The following is a 15,859-nucleotide window of genomic DNA, read 5'->3' as shown; positions in this document are numbered from 1 at the left end:
TACCTTATTTAATCCTAAGGTTTTGTACAAGTCGCATCCTACAAGTGGCAGATCCCCAAAGTCACAGAGCCCTAGGGTTCCCTGGCTGCCCTAACAGCTCTGGAAGCCGTGGATACGGCGGCGCACCTGGGTCATCCCCCATCACCCGGGGACCTCACCACGTATTCGGGGGTGCTAATTACTAAGCCCAGTACCAAGTCCAAATGGCCAGGGAGTGAGAGGGTGGAAGTTGCCTCGGCCCTCGTAGCACCCGGAGGACTGGGCAAGCTGTGGTGGAGAAATCACAGTGTCTCACTGCCCCCGATGTGTCCGCAATCACCTCCGAGGTAGGTCCCGGAAGCCCCTGCTCTCTGGCCTGAGGCCGGCACCACGGGTCACCCCTGAGAGCTAAGCCACGCGGCGGGCAGGGAGCGATGTTAGTGGGCAGCAGCTTCTGCAGCAGAGTAGGGGCAGATCACAGCCGGGCAGAGGGCCTGCCTCCCCCCGAAACCAGCAGACAGGGTTGGAGGGCAGGGGGTCTGAGGGAGGGGGAGGGCGGGCTTTGCTACCAACCTGAGACGTTGACGGAGAAGTAGGTGGTATCGCTGCCCGAGGGGCTGCTGGTCACGCAGGCGTAGAGGCCGGAGTCGGCGGGCACGGAATCCCGCACCTCCACCTCCTCCCCCGTGATGCGGGTGCGGTTGCTTTCCACCAGCTGCACCCCGTCCCGCAGCCAGTTGATGCTCTGAACATCGTCCCGCAGCCGACAGCGGAGCTGCAGCAGGTCACCGGGGTGGACCAGGAGGGACTCCACTTCCACGGGGGCTCCCCAGGGCTGGGCTGCTGCCGCCACAGGGGCCGGGAAGAGGAAGTGGGGTTGGGGGGAGGGGGGGAAAGACAAAGGGCATTATGCCAGCCGCACTGAGTTGCAGCATCCCAGGGGCTACGGAGCTGGGGAGGGGGGAATGGGAAGATGGGTCAGTCGGGAGACGGCTGGCTACCTGGGCACCCCCATCGCTTCTTCTCCACCCCACTCCTCCAGAGGGCAAAGGAAGAAAGAGGCAAAGTTAGGAAGCAGCTGCAGCAGCATTAAGCGGTTCAGGGTTCATTTCTCTCCATCCTAGGGGGGCAGCCGGCCCTTCCCAGGACCCCTGTGCGTCCAGAGTGTCCCCTCCCCACACACTCAGCTCTTTGCCAAGAGTGGCCACTTCCCGGATGAACACCCCGTTTGCTTCTGGCTGGGGCAGCCTTACCCCTTTCCCTCGGAACCGTTGAACAAGCCCCCCTGCCACAAACCCAGCAGCCCCCATCCACGTGGGGGGCAGTTTGTCATGGGGGGTGTCTGGGTTCAAGTGATTTAGCACTGGGGGGTCTGAGCCCCGCAATGGGTCTGATGCACAGGGTGCATATGTGGGAGAGACAGCTCAAGGGAAGGTCAGCTCAGGGGAGCCTCTAGCTAACAGGTGTTGGGCCAGAGGATTCGGACCTTTTGACTATATTAGGAACGGAGGCCGGCAGCTGCCACAAAACCCACACTTGCTCTGGCAGCAAAAGCCATTGCACACAAAGCTCCTTTCTCCTCGTCCCACTGCAGGGCTCCCCCTCTCCAGCCCCCCACCTTCCTCTCCCCTGCCCCCCTCCGACACACGGGCACACACATCTACTTCCCCTCACCTCTCCTTCCCCAGAGTCTGGGGATCCGCACACCCACCCCTCTCCACCAGCAGCACTGCACTCACGCTAACAAGAAGGCCTGAGGCCGGACACAGAAAGAGGCCACCATCCCAGGCGGACCCTTCTGCACTAACAAGGGGGAAACGCACCTCCTAGTTCCTCTTGGGACATGCAAGCCTGCTCTCGGCATCTTCTGTCCACTGTCCATCGCCCACCAGAAGAACACACCTGCTGCAGTTCCCGTCTACCACCTGACTAGTTTCTGCTGCCTTTTGGAACCTTCCTTCTTTCTCACCATGGGTTCATCACCAGAGGCTCGCCAGGGGGCCCCCTGCCCTGCAGGCCCTGATGAGCGAGGCTCTGAAAGGCACCTGGCCCTACTGCCCTGCCGGGCCTTGCATCTCTGCCTGGCTTGTCCACACACCCTCCGGTTCTCAGCCTGGCTGGAAACTGCCTCAAACCCTTCCTCTCTTGTTTGTTTGTTTGTTTGTTTTGGCCACGCTGCCACGTGGGATCTTAGTTCCCCGACCAGGGACTGAACCCGCACCCCCTGCATTGGAAGCTCAGAGTCTTAACCACTGGACCACCAAGGAAGTCCCTCAAAGCCCTTTCTGACTCCACTCTGGGTCAGGTGCTCTCCCTTCTCACTTGTCACACTGAAGGAAAGTCCCCTTTCTCGACTGGGTTGTGCGTGTGGGGACGTGTCACATTTACCTTCAAATCCCAGCACCCAGTAGGGCCCTGGCACATGACAGCTGGCAATACATGCACGCGGAATGACGTAACAATGATGCACTGTCTCTTCATCACCTTCCCTTCCAAACTCCCTCTTCTCCTTCACCACCTCATTTTAAAAAAACTCCTGAAGTCCCAAACAGGTTTCTTCTAGAAACCTCACCAATGAAGAAATGAGTGTCCTGGGAGCCAAGGACTAACAGTAGTTTTGCTCAGAGGGGCCTCGGATAAGGCTCAGAGGCCAAGGCTGCAGGCCCCGGCGCCCTTCGACCCAAGGGCTCTGTCTTAAATATTGGGCAAATATGGAGTCATCAGAAAGGGAGTGCTGCTTTCAAAGGGTTTGAAAACCACGAGGCCCGCACTCATTTATTTCTGTGAGTCACGTCAAGAGGAACGCCACCAAAGGTGAGCAGACCACACAGCTCATTAAATATAAGCTTTTGTGGGTCTTGGAAAAAAAGTTATTCTTTCCATTTTTAATGGTTTGTGGTTTTGCCAAAAGAAGGCAGAAGAAAAGCCGTTCAGACTTGACCCTTAAGGAGAACAGAAGACGCTCCTGTGGATCAAATCTTATTTCCCTGCAATGACCTCACTGATTAAATATTTTGCAGCTCGTGATCTGTACCAGCCGTTGGTCAAACAGTAAACTCCGGTAAACGCAAATTCTCAGCCTCTGGCATCACAGCCTATTTTGACAGGTCCCAGAAACAAAAAGGTAGCAAGGGGCACACGGGCGTTTCCCCAGGAGAAAGCAGCAAAGGGAGACTGGTCCTGCTGAGACCAAGCTCTAGCTGATTCTAGCTTGGATCCTAAACTTCCCGCTCATTCCAACCAGGACGTGCAAACAAAACTCTCGTACGTGGTCCGTTAAAGCCTCAAGAGCCAGCTTCCTTGTCCCTGCTGCTGGAGGTAAAGCTCCCCCTGATGTTCCAGGCCCTGGTGAGCTGGTCCCATTCATTCTCCTGATCAGTATCCTGTGCTGTGTAGAGGATGTACTCTAACCCCGTGCTTGGCATTCAACACTCGTCACAGTCTGTTCCCACCTCCACATGCGACCTCGTCCGCACTTTCTGCTCCAAGTCTGAATGTTTCCTGCACGAACTGCCTTACTTCTGCCCCACAATGAAACTTACTTCTGCTCAAGACTGTCGGGCATCTCTCTAGAGCCCTCCTACCCACCTACTCAAAGTGTACCATCCGAGACACCCAGGAAGCCTTCTGCTGGCACGAGTGTCTCTACCCTCGTTTTCTGTACAACAGTAACCGTCTGAACCACAACGATGCACACTCAGTTCCGTACCGTGTTGCACTGTTGCTTTTTCAAACAACTTTATTGAGATAATAATTCACTACCATAAATTACTTATTCACATAAATTCACCCATTTAGAGTGTATCATTCAATGCTTTTCAGTATATTCACCAAATTATGCAGCAATCACCACCATCTGACTTTAGAACATTTGCATCACCCCCAAAAGAAACCCTGTACCCATTAGGAGTCACTCCCTGTCCTCTCCCCCTCCCCCAGTCTAGGCAACCACTGATCTGCTTTGTCTGTATAGATGTGCCTACGCTCGATAGTTCATATCAATGGATCTGCACAATATACAGTCTTTTGTGTCCTCCTCCTTTCTTTGAGCATGTTTTCATGGTTCTTCCATGTTGTATCATGTCTTAGTACTTCATTCCTTTTAACAGCCAAATAATATTCCATTGAGTGGATATACCACATTTTATGAATCCATTCATTGGTTGATGGAAATTTGGGCGCACTGTTTCCTAACTGTCAAAAGTGTCCATGTCTCGCCTAAGAAACAGCCAGCAACTCAGGGCAGAATTGCCTATCATAGTTTTCCCACAGTGCCTAACCACATCAGAAACTCAGAAAATACTCAGTAGGCCTTGAACTGAAGCTCGCGTCCGGCACAGACTAACTTTTGGAAGAACCAAAAACCAGCTGACGGCTCTTGGGTGATTTTTTTTCATGGCTAATAGTGCTCTCGGATGTGTGTCAAAGTCTCCACTGACAAAGCAGGTAAACACTGCTTTCGTTTAGGAGGTGATGGAACGGTAATGGACCGCTTGCTGCTTTACGGGGCCCTGCCCCTCTATGTCACCCCCTGGAGTAGCAGCCCCGACCTTGGAGAGTCCTCTGTAAGGCGGCTGATGCAGGACATCACTGCTCACCGGCCGCCTGCGACAATCACGTCACTACTCTCCATTCTCTTTTGGTCTTTCCAGGGTCCCCCATTTACGCCCTCATTGGAAAGGCCCTTGTATCTGTGGCTCCATCTCTACTGAGCTGGCCTTTCTCTGGCCGAGACCCATGGACCAGGGCTCTACGTGTTGTTAGCAGTCAAGAAATGAGCCAACTGACAGCTTTACTGGGCTGGCCATGAACGGTGAAGAAGAGAAAGCAGTTTATTGCTCAGCAACTTGAAAAGACATTCCAACTCTTGGAGCACGTGATGAACTGGAATGGGGACGCTGAGGGAGACGGCAAACCCACACACGTGCTTTATGTGTCCCGCGCTTCCTGAGGGATGGGGAACAGAGGCTGGAGGACATTTGGTATCTGGATTCCGTGGTGACCAGGCTCTGGGTACAATATGCTTGGAGTGCACTGTGGGAAAACGGTGCATCATGCTTCCACGCCCGCATCAGAGTCACCACCATCACCACCGGGAGCTAGATGGTTAGGCTTAGGGTTAGGGCTGAACTTGCACACCCTTAGAGGATTAAGGCCGTCAACAACTTGGCCATCTCTCCAGAAGACAAGGAGAGGACAAAGCCTCCTGCATAGCTGCCTGAATCTGGGGTTCAGGAGCACTGTGGTCCTGGGCAGCTCCTGGGACGGTGCAGCTGGCAGGTGGACTGTGGAAGGCTGTGCAGGCTGGACCTGGTACCCCCTTTAGTGGGAGGGAAAGGGATTCAACCCCGTCCTGCTTCTCTGATGGAGCCCCTCCATCCCCCAGGGGGAATTAGGAGCAGATAGGGAACCCAGACTTTTTAGTAATCCTCAAGGAAGCAGCTAGAGGTGAGGGGCAGTGCTCTCAAGTCTAGGAACGTGATTAACGTTCACGGGGCCCTACGGTGTCCCTCTCCCTTCCTACTTTCCTCCAAAATACCAGGGCTTTGTAATTCCCAACAAGCCAACAGCATGTAGCATTTGGCTTATGGCAGGACTGGCAGAAATCTGCCACTGTCATCTAGCACGCAGTTCTGCCCTGGGTTCATCAGATCAGATCCAAGTTCTTGATTCTAAACTCTGAGTCTTCTCCAGCCATGGGCACCATGTAGGGTAGGGAATGGCCTTGAGGAGGCTCAAATCCATACAAACGTTGTCATTAGAAGATGAAACCCCAGTTTCCAAAAAATCCAAGAAGACAGAGGCTTTCTCCAGAATGGCCATCACTAGGTGTCTCTGTGAGCCCCCGTTACTGGGCAAAGAGATGTAAAGGATTAAACTAAGCAGCAGAAGGGCTGGTTAACCTTGTGCTAACCAGGGTGATAAGATTTATGCGATACTTGATCATACAACACGAGGCAACGGGACAGGTGAGAGAGCCCAGGACAGGTGATCCAGCACAGGCTCTGAGGTTTCAGAACTCAAGTACTGGTGGTCAGTGCAGACGGCGATGTTCACAGCACAGGGGAACATGACGGTAGGGAAAGGGAGCGAAACTTTGGGGGGAGCAGAAAAGGGTGAGGTGCTTATGAGCAGTGCTGTGCCTCGGGATGAAGGGGATGGGAGATGAGGCCAGATGCATGGCCTGCTTGGAACAAAAGAAAACATAGTAGAGAACAGCCCCCAAGGTGATTTCAACTTATAAGGTGGGGGATAGAACAGAACCACTCAAGAAGTCCCAGGGAACACATTTCTCTGCAGAGACTGTGAATGCAGGCCTTTCATGCCACAAGGACGAATATACCTGAAAATGTATTACTGAAATACCATTTCACCAGAACCAGTTCGGTCTGGAAGTCATCCATCCCCGAGCCTCACAACTTTGCACGAACCCAGGAAGGAATAACAACATACTTGCATAGCGCTTTGCGACTGACCACGCGCCTCCCCATATATTATCTTGGGATCCTTAAACAACTCTGAAAACAGTAACACCAATGCGGGCAGTATGCTTACTATATACATCCCACATCCTGTGAACACTTTTAACACACACTATCACTGAATCCTCACAGCAACCCTATGAGGTTGATAACCACTCTTTTTTTTTTTTTGCGGCACGCGGGCCTCTCACTGCCGTGGCCTCTCCCGTTGCGGAGCACAGGCTCCGGACGCGCAGGCTCAGCGGCCATGGCTCACGGCCCAGCCGCTCCTCGGCATGTGGGATCTTCCTGGACCGGGGCACGAACCCGTGTCCCCTGCATCGGCAGGCGGACTCTCAACCACTGCACCACCAGGGAAGCCCGATAACCACTCTTATCTCTACCCTGTGGGTATAGAAGCTGACAGCTGCTCCACAACCCTGTGGAGTGGGTACTATCATCCTCATTTTACAGAGGGGACCCTGAGGCACCTGGAGGTTCAGGATGTGTCCAAGGCGGCCCACCTAGTCAGTTAAGTGGCTGAGCAGGGATTCGCACCCAGGTGGCCTGGCTCTCCGCAATCCCCACACATCTGGAGCCCAGGTCTACCGCTTTGAAAGGCAGCCCTTATTTTCACTGTCTTTGCAATCCTTGACTTCCAGAAGACAACGGAAACGCTTTCTGGTCGGCCCCAGGGTCCCATCTGACGGCGCCCATGTCTCCTACCTTCTCACAGGGGACTCTGCAGTTGGTTACTTTGGCCTCATCCTTCCCTTTTCATCCGCCCCACAACTGCTTTATAACTCTGTTTCCTTACTTACAAATGTACTTTCCCAGCCCTGCTGAGCTACTCGAAGTTGAGGAGGTGCGACTGTGCGCACGTGGCGGAGGAGGAGATTGTGGAGTGGGTGCGGCGGCACTGGGACACTGGCAGACCAGGGCCAACAGTCATGCCCTATGTATGGCGCCTGATACTTTACAGGGCGCGTTTATCCACGTTCATGTTCATCTGCATTTATTCCATTTAGACACAGGACAGTGGAGGCAGAGAGACTTCTCCCAAAGTCACAAAACAGGGCTCAGCGCTGGCTCTAGGTGCTGGGTCTGCTGGGTCCTGGGCCCTTCACCCAGCACACGTGGCATCGGGAGGTACCTACAGCTCTGCCTTGGCCACAGGTACGCGGCACGACCCCTCCCTCCTGCCTGGGTCCCTGGCTCAATCCCTGACACCTCCTCTGGTCCCAACCCCTCCCTCTCGAGCGCAGCTTACAGCTGAACTGATGCCCTCCGATGACCCCTGCCTGATCCACTGAGATGATCCAGAACGTTAGGCAAAGAGGCTGGCCACCCCTTCCCTTGGGCCAGCTCTCCTGATTACACGTCCTGAGTGTCGCACTCCTGGCCCTCTGCATCCCATCCCCTCAGGCCCCCCAAGAGCGCAGTTTGTGTCCCCCTCCTCCAGGACCTGGGGGTCTCTCAGCTACCTCCTCCCACCCAGCTCTCCTGGTTCCACCTCTGCAGCCAGTACCCTCACTGCCCTTTATTTTGCTTTCTCCTAAAACACCCTGTTTTCCTATCTCTCCACCACTTCCCCAGACGTGAAAACTCATTCTCCAGAGACTTCCGCGGCTCTATTCCTCCTCTCATTTGTAATGTGACATAAGAAATAAGCTTGTGGTTACCACGGGGTGAGGGGAAGGGGGAGGGATAAATTGGGAGATTGGGATTGACATATACACATTTCTATATACAGAACAGCTAACTAATAAGGACCTATGTTACAGCACAGGGAACTTATTCTACAGAGTACTCTGTAATGGCCTATATGGGGAAAAGAATCTGAAGAAGAACGGATATATGTATAACGGATTCACTTTGTTGTATACCTGAAACTAACACAACACTGTAAATCAACTATACTCCAATAAAAATTCTAAAAAAAACTCATGGCTTTATCACGCACTCATTCAAGCTGCTCGGCTGAGGGCTGGTCCGTAAGTACATGTCTCATCTACCCTCTGAGATCAGGTGTGGTGTCGTGTCTATACCGCACTCCGAAGGGGAAGGGTGTAGGGCTTGAATAACCAGCCCTCCACAAATCCATGCGTGTTGTCTCGGGCAGGGGCTCTCCATGGCTGTCATCCCTATGAAATCCTTTTGCTTTTGCGTCTCTGGGTTGAGAAAGTTAGGAGAGAAGGGCCATCCTCTCCGGTAACATGGGGAACTGGTGGTCCAGGAATGTTTACAGTCTCGGCACAAACTCCCCAGAGATAAATGAGGGGGCAATTGTGGGTGGGGGAGGAACTCGGGGTGGCTTTGAAAGCAACTTAAAAGAAACACAGAACAGCCCAGTGGGGCTCCGGGAGCCCTCGGCCGAGGTTTTTATGACGTTACTTTGGCTTTGAAATGGAACTGAAAACTTACTTTAGTCTAGCAAGGCCAGGTCAGAGGGGGTTCTCACCGAAATCCCAGGGAACAACGGTCATCCTGCAACGGTGGGAGGGTCCATGGAGGAAGCCCTCCAGATGTGAGATTCCCTGGACGCGAGGCATCCCCGACAGGCAGGGAGAGCTGCCGAAATGGGGCGCACGGCCATGGGTGGGAGGGGAGCCGAGGACACCAGATCAATTAGCGGGGCCTGACACCCAGATCCAGCCGTGTTCACCGGGCCCCTGACCCAGGGAGATTTGGAGTGTAGGGTTTGTTGTTTTTTTAAATAGAAAAAGGGACAGAAGTAAGAAGGAGCATTTTGCATGCAAATGGGCCACTGCCAGAAGAGCCCATTAAAATGTAAAGACTCCACGTTCAGCCTGACAAAACGGTGCAAACTGCTGTGTTTGCCAGAGAGGCTGCAATATAGCTCCCGACAAAGGGGCCCGGCAACAATGGGAGCTGAATGGCCTCAGTCAGCAGGTCCCCTCTCGCGTTGCCATGGGGACCCCACCAGGGCTTACTAAAGGTATTTCCTGAGGAGAAAGGCAGTGCACACATGCCCAGGCAGCCCAGCTAATCCTGACAGGAAGCCATCGCCATTCAGCAGCCCAGGGGCTTGGGGCTGGGAGGTGTGTTTTGTTTTTATTAAAAAAAGATTTGGGGGCTTTTGTGTTGTCCCATCTCGTCACTGTAATTTAGCGCAGAGCCGCCTGTGCTGGCCAAAGCCACAGCCAGGGCCCTGCACCCACCCCAAGACCCCCCAAAACCAGCTCCGCAGGAAGTGGTTGGGCAGGGGAGGCCCAGCATTCTGTGCAAACCCTCCCAGAGATGTGGCGACAGGTAACCCAGCATGAAAGTGGAGTCTGGGGTTCAAGCCCCAGTGCTGGGTTCCAGCTGATGCCTCCTTGGTACCTGTACTTTCTTCCCTCCTAGGGATTGGGTAACACCCACCCCTCCCCAATACCTCCCACCACGAGGAGGAGAACACTTTCAGGCCGGGGAGAGGGCTGTAATTACGTGATTAACAAAGGAATGCGCCCAGGAGTTGTTTTTAAAAGAAATCTCCCCTCTTCCTCTCTCCCCAATGTTTACAGACGCACTCTGGGCAGAGCTGAAAAGAAAAATGCGTCCTCCACCCATTTCCCAAAAGGATTCCCGGTACCCTGGGCTGCTCTACATTACCTGGAAGAGAGAGCTGCTCTGGGAAGGGGCAAGTTCACCTAAGACGTGCAGGAAGAAGCGTAAAGAGCAAAGGTAGGTGCCTTGCAGCCACCGGGAAGGGAGGGCCTCAGCTCCCCGGTTCCTAGAAGTTTGTGTCACCGGCTCACATTTGGCACCAGAGGAATCAGCCTTGGCAGATTCAGGGAAGAAAGCCAACAACACAGCTGGCGGTGGAGACAGAAATTCCTGCGTGACAACTGCCCCCCTCGGACACAGTTTAGGGTAAATTAACATTTCCTGAGCAAACTTGTATGTGGAAGGAGCTGGCCTCGGTGAAGAGGATAAAATGAAGGGGGCTCTACCCACCCAGGTCTGTGTGTTTGCAGAGCCCATGCTCCTGCCTCTAGACCTTCCCCGCAAAATGTTTTGAACGGGGTATCTCGATAGAATCAGAGTGGTTGTTTGGGCAGCATTAAGGCTGTGCCTTACAACTGCCCTGGGCGCCCGGGAAGCTTCTAGAGCCATGTTCGGGGGGTTCCTATTTTGGGAAGAGAAGCTGGAGAGCCTTGTTCATTGATGGAAAACTTCCCCCAAAGAACCGCAAGCCCAGTAAGGACACTTGTGTGGGCTGTAAGCTCAGGGGATCTGGACCCTCAGCTGGGGGACTTCTCCTGCCTTTATTACAATCACATCCTAAGCTCAAAGCAAAAGTACCACCGGCCACCAACTGTGACAACACAGAAGTAAGAACACCTTCCCCTGAGCTGTCAGGGAAAAGCTGGACAACGAGCTGAAGTGGGGTGTGCGTGCGTGTGCGTGTGCGTGTGTGTGTGTGTGTGTGTAGGGGTCCCGCTGCTCGAAGGGGAACTCAGACCCTCCCACCACTGGCCCAGAGCCCAGGCCTCCCAGCCATGTGTCTGCAGCTGTGACCTGTCAGGCACTTCCTGGTCTGGGTTCTGTAATGGAAAGATCATTAAGAGTGGGGGAAGGAGGACAGCCAAGAGGTAGCCCTGCAGCTCCCAATCCGCCGGGCGCTGACCTTAGAGTCCGGTCAGGTTCCTTGAAGAAAAGAATGTATGGCTCTCCCCCCACCCCGCCCCCTCCCAGGGCCTTGGGACGGCCTCCCCTCCCCCATGCTCCTCGGAGCTGGTTTGGGGAAGGAAGCACCAGTAGCTGCGTAGGAAAACGCTGCCGCTCCCTAAACTGGCTGATGAATTAGTCGAGGCCACAGCTGTTTCAGAATTTGCCTTTTGCCCCCTCCCCAAACCTCAGTGGATGCTTGAGAGCACACGCACCAGGGCTATCAGCTCCCCTCCGGCTCTGTGCCACCTTCCCTCCCTGGCTGGTCCCGTGGCTGCAGTGGCGGGTCTGGGTCACCATGCCCAGTGCAAGAACGCTCACCACCCACTGCAGTGGAGAAAGGAAGGGACTCTTCATAAAGTGACCTATTTTTTTCAATGTTAAAGAAACATCCCTTATTTTTACATTATGAGAATAAAGGTGATAGACATCCTTTTATTTATTTTTTTGGCCACGCCATGCAGCTGGCGGGATCTCAGTTCCCCAACCAGGGATCAAACCCGGGCTCTCGGCAGTGAAAGCGCAGAGTCCTAACCACTGGACCGCCAGGGAAGTCCCAATAGACATCCTTTCAAAAGGAAATGGTGTAAAAGGTGGTTGCCAGGGGCTGGAGGAGAGAAGACTGGGGAGTTACATGTTTAACAGGTAGAGCTTCAGTCAGGAAGGTGACAAGTTCTGGAGATGGACAGCGGTGACGGTTGCACAACAACACGAATGTACTTAATGCCAAGGACCTGTACACTTAAAAATGGTTGAGTTTTATAGTATGTATATTTTACCACAATTAAAACAAGTACCGGTAGTGGACAGTGTTGGTTTTTTAAAGATGTTCTTACGTGGCAAAATAAATTGTCAACCCAAAATATCGGGGGCGGGGGGAAATTTGACTGGCCCATGGAACCTAAAAATCTGGGGCCAATGGTCTGTTCCACAGACTGGCAGGAAAGTGATGGCCCAGAGGACCCACTGACATACCACGTATTCATTCTCTTTCTCCTCCTTCACACACACTGTGAAAGTAGAGCATTTAGTACTGTTTTCAGAAACTAAAAGAGCGTTGTTTGGGGATATTTCTCCCTGAGATGGAATGGCACTCAGGCAGAGAGCAGGTAGGAAAACCAGGACCAAAGGCTGCTTGGAAGGCCAATGTCTACACCGGGGAGTCCTGTGATTGGACAAGCTGGTTGATCTTAAACAATGAGCCTCCTGTGGGAGATTCCCTACTCTGGGCAATGTCCACATTCCGGGTGTCCTAAGGGATGAGAGCCTCATTTGAAATCCTTGTGAAAACCACACAGTACCAAACTCTGCTTGAGCCCCAGGTGGTTGTAACTGGCTGGGAGCAGCAGAAGGAGTATCTGACTGGAAGTCACTGGGATGACTGGCCCTGCCACTCCTGTGTGACCCGGGCCACATCATCTCCCCTCTCGGCCTCCGTGTCCTCAACTGTCAGATGGGAAGGCTGACTGGACAAGCTCTGGGCAACTCCAACAGCTCTAACCAACATTCTAAGTTTCAGCTGGGCCTTGGGAGTTGAGTACCATTCACTACATCCCCTCCAGCCTCCACCAGCACAGGTGGCCCTCCGCCATGAGGGAGGGCAGGAGACTGCAAGTTAATTTTCCTTAAGAAGAGGGGAGGGGACTCCCCTGGCGGTCCACTGCAGGGGGTGCGGGATCGATCCCTGGTCAGGGAACTAAGATCCCACATGCCGTGTGGTAAGGCCGAAAAAAAAAAAAATAAGACACATGGGACTTCCCTGGTGGCGCAGTGGTTGGGAGTCCGCCTGCCAGTGCAGGGGACACGGGTTCAGGCCCTGGTCCAGGAGGATGCCACGTGCCGCGGAGCAACTAAGCCCATGCACCACAACTACTGAGCCTGAGCTCTAGAGCCCGCGAGCCACAGCTGCTGGGCCCATGTGCCACAACTACTGAAGCCCGCGCGCCTACAGCCCATGCTCCCCCAACAGAGAGAGGCCACCGCAATGAGAGGCCCGTGCACTGCAACGAAGAGTGGGCCCCGCTTGCTGCAACTGGAGAAAAGCCCACGTGCAGCAACGAAGACCCAACACAGCCAAAAATAAATAAATTAAATAAATAAATATATAAAAATAAATAAACAAACAAATAAATAAGACACAAGGATGTAATGCACAGCACTGAGAATATAGTCAATATTTAAAAAAAAAAAAAAAGAAGAGGGGATTCTGTTTTGGCCACAGAGCTGCAGCCACCAGCACCTTCAACACATGTCTCCCTTCATCTTTTCCCTCTGGCCCGAGATGTTCCAGAAGAAGCCTCAGGGCCGAGGGTATGGAGTAGCTCAGAGGCGGTGACTGGCAGAAAGCTGGGAGCCCAGGTATTCTAGAAAGATTTATTTCACTGTCCTTTTTTGATGCTCATGAGAGACTTCATGAGAACTCACTAGGCAAATAAATTTAAAAAATGGACTGGGAGTCTGAGGGTAGTGGGGAAAGGACACATATTCCGAAATAAATGCCTCTTCCAAACGTACCCTTCAGGCATTAACACAGCCTTGAGAGTGCAAATAACGTGGACGAAAGCTTTAGATGCCGAAGCGAGACCTTCAATCAGTACGTAGTCAAAGAACCTGACGCTTCTAAGGTTTAAAAACGAATTCCTAAAACCGAAGGAAAATAAACCTTAATTCCCAAAGTCGACCCTGAAGTTGGATAATAAAGGGGCAGAGATTTCCGAATGCAAAAGGACCCTTCCAGGGGCTTCCCTGGTGGCGCAATGGTTGAGAGTCCACCTGCCGATGCAGGGGACACGGGTTTGTGCCCCGGTCTGGGAGGATCCCGCATGCCGTGGAGCGGCTGGGCCCGTGAGCCATGGACGCTGAGCCTGCGCGTCCAGAGCCTGTGCTCCGCAACGGGAGAGGCCCGCGTACCGCAAAAAAACAAACAAACAAAAAAAACCAGACCCTTCCAACGATGGGAGAGCTGATCCACATTCCAAAGGTGGTGATAACTGACTTAAAGCCCCAAGCAACACAGAAGAAGGGTGTTCCAGGAAGAGGGTCTCCTTCCTTCCAGACAAGCGTTTAGACAACTTTCTACTCCTGGTCCTTCCTTCCTCCAATAAACCCCGGCAATCGGACTCAGCCCTCTTCTACTTCCTCGTTTCCCCCACCTCCCAGTACAGGGGTTAGAGCCGTAGGCACTGATATTAAATAGACCTGAGTCGAACTCTAGCTACACCATTTATTTTAGCTGTTCAACCTGGCAAGTGTTCGTTTGACCTCTCTGTGTCAGTTTCCTAAACCGTGAAATGGACACACAGCACCTACCTTATAGACAATTAATTGATATCAGATTCTCAAAGTGTGGTCCCTGGATGGCAGTATCAGCATCCTCTGGGAACTTGTTAGAACCACCCAGCTCGGGCCCCGCTGCAGAATCCAGAGCCCTGGGGGGTGGAACTGTGGCAAAGGTTTTTTGTGATTTTTGTTTTTTTAAAAATTAATTAATTAATTTATTTTTGGCTGCGTTGGGTCTTTGTTGCTGTGTGTGGGATTCCTTTAGTTTCAGTGAGCGGGGCCTATTCTTCATTGGGGTGTGCAGACTTCTCACTGCTGTGGCTTTTCTTGTTGCTGGGCACTTGCTCTAGGCACGCAGGCTCAACAGTTGTTGTGCGTGGGCTCAGTAGTTGTGGCTCGCGGGCTCCAGAGCACAGGCTCAGTAGTTGTGGCTCACAGGCTCTAGAGCGCAGGCTCAGTAGTTGTGGTGCACGGGCTTAGCTGATCTGCGACATGTGGGATCTTCCCAGACCGGGGCTTGAACCCGTGTCCCCTGCACTGGCAGGTGGATTCTTAACCACTGCGCCACCAGGGAAGTCCCGGCAAGGGGTTTTAACAAGCCCACTGGGTGATGTGCCTGCCGGGAAAACCTGAGAACCACTGCATTAAGTGATATAAAGGACTCACTGTGGGGTAGCAATAATTATTTCTCACCTACTTTCCTTACCTTCCTGTTGAAAAGGATTTCATTCTTATCTTCCCCTTTTTTAAAGCTAGAAATTGTAGGTATCTTTTTTTCCCTAGTTCCTTTATTATTTAAAAAATTTTGGGGGGTAGTATAGTTGCTTGACAATGCTATGTTAGTTTCTGCTGTACAGCAATGTGAATCTGTTAAACATACACATATAGCCACTCTTTTTAAGATTCTTTTCCCAGATAGGCCGTTACCGAGTATTGAGTAGAGTTCCCTGTGCTATACAGTAGGTCCTTACTAGTTGTAGGTATCTTTTTCAAAAAAGAAAACGGATGGTTACCTCGCTGTGCGTTCATGCATGCATTCATTTCTTCAAAAAGTATTCATGGAGTGCCTAACGTGTATCAGACACTATTCTAAGGGGCTGGGGTAAACAAAGGAACGAACGACACCTCTGCCTTCATGATATATGTGTGCACACAAACGACAGTCAATCTGCCCCTTCACTTCAGGGAAGAGGCCCTCGCCTGTGGTTTCAGATGTCCTCATAACCTGAGTTTTATGTCCTTATTTGAGGTTGTCACTGGATGATGTTTTTTATTTTATTTTATTTTATTTTTTGCGGTACGCAGGCCTCTCACTGTTGTGGCCTCTCCCGTTACGGAGCACAGGCTCCGGACGCGCAGGTTCAGCGGCCATGGCTCACGGGCCCAGCCGCTCCGCGGCATGTGGGATCTTCCCGGACCGGGGCACGAACCCGCGTCCCCTGCATCGGCAGGCGGACTCTCAACCA

General features: G+C 52.7%; 1 protein-coding gene across 6 annotated transcripts in view; it reads right to left on the bottom strand.

Moving 5' to 3' along the window:
- FGFR1 (fibroblast growth factor receptor 1) overlaps nt 1-15,859 on the bottom strand; it is a 48,068-nt gene that overhangs the window by 14,175 nt on the left and 18,034 nt on the right. For 2 of the 6 annotated variants that reach the window (XM_033415043.2, XM_004284890.4), the window contains exon 3: nt 553-819. The exons of 2 other annotated variants lie outside the window; for them this stretch is intronic. In XM_033415043.2, coding sequence (XP_033270934.1) covers nt 553-819 — 267 coding nt within the window. Of the gene's footprint in view, nt 1-552; nt 823-15,859 lie in introns of all 6 variants that reach the window. 2 more of the 6 variants (XM_049704317.1, XM_049704318.1) reach the window with 1 other exon arrangement.

Source organism: Orcinus orca, chromosome 21 (assembly GCF_937001465.1).
Source record: "Orcinus orca chromosome 21, mOrcOrc1.1, whole genome shotgun sequence".
Taxonomy (NCBI): Eukaryota; Metazoa; Chordata; class Mammalia; order Artiodactyla; family Delphinidae; genus Orcinus; species Orcinus orca.
This window is presented reverse-complemented; position numbering and strand designations above follow the sequence as displayed.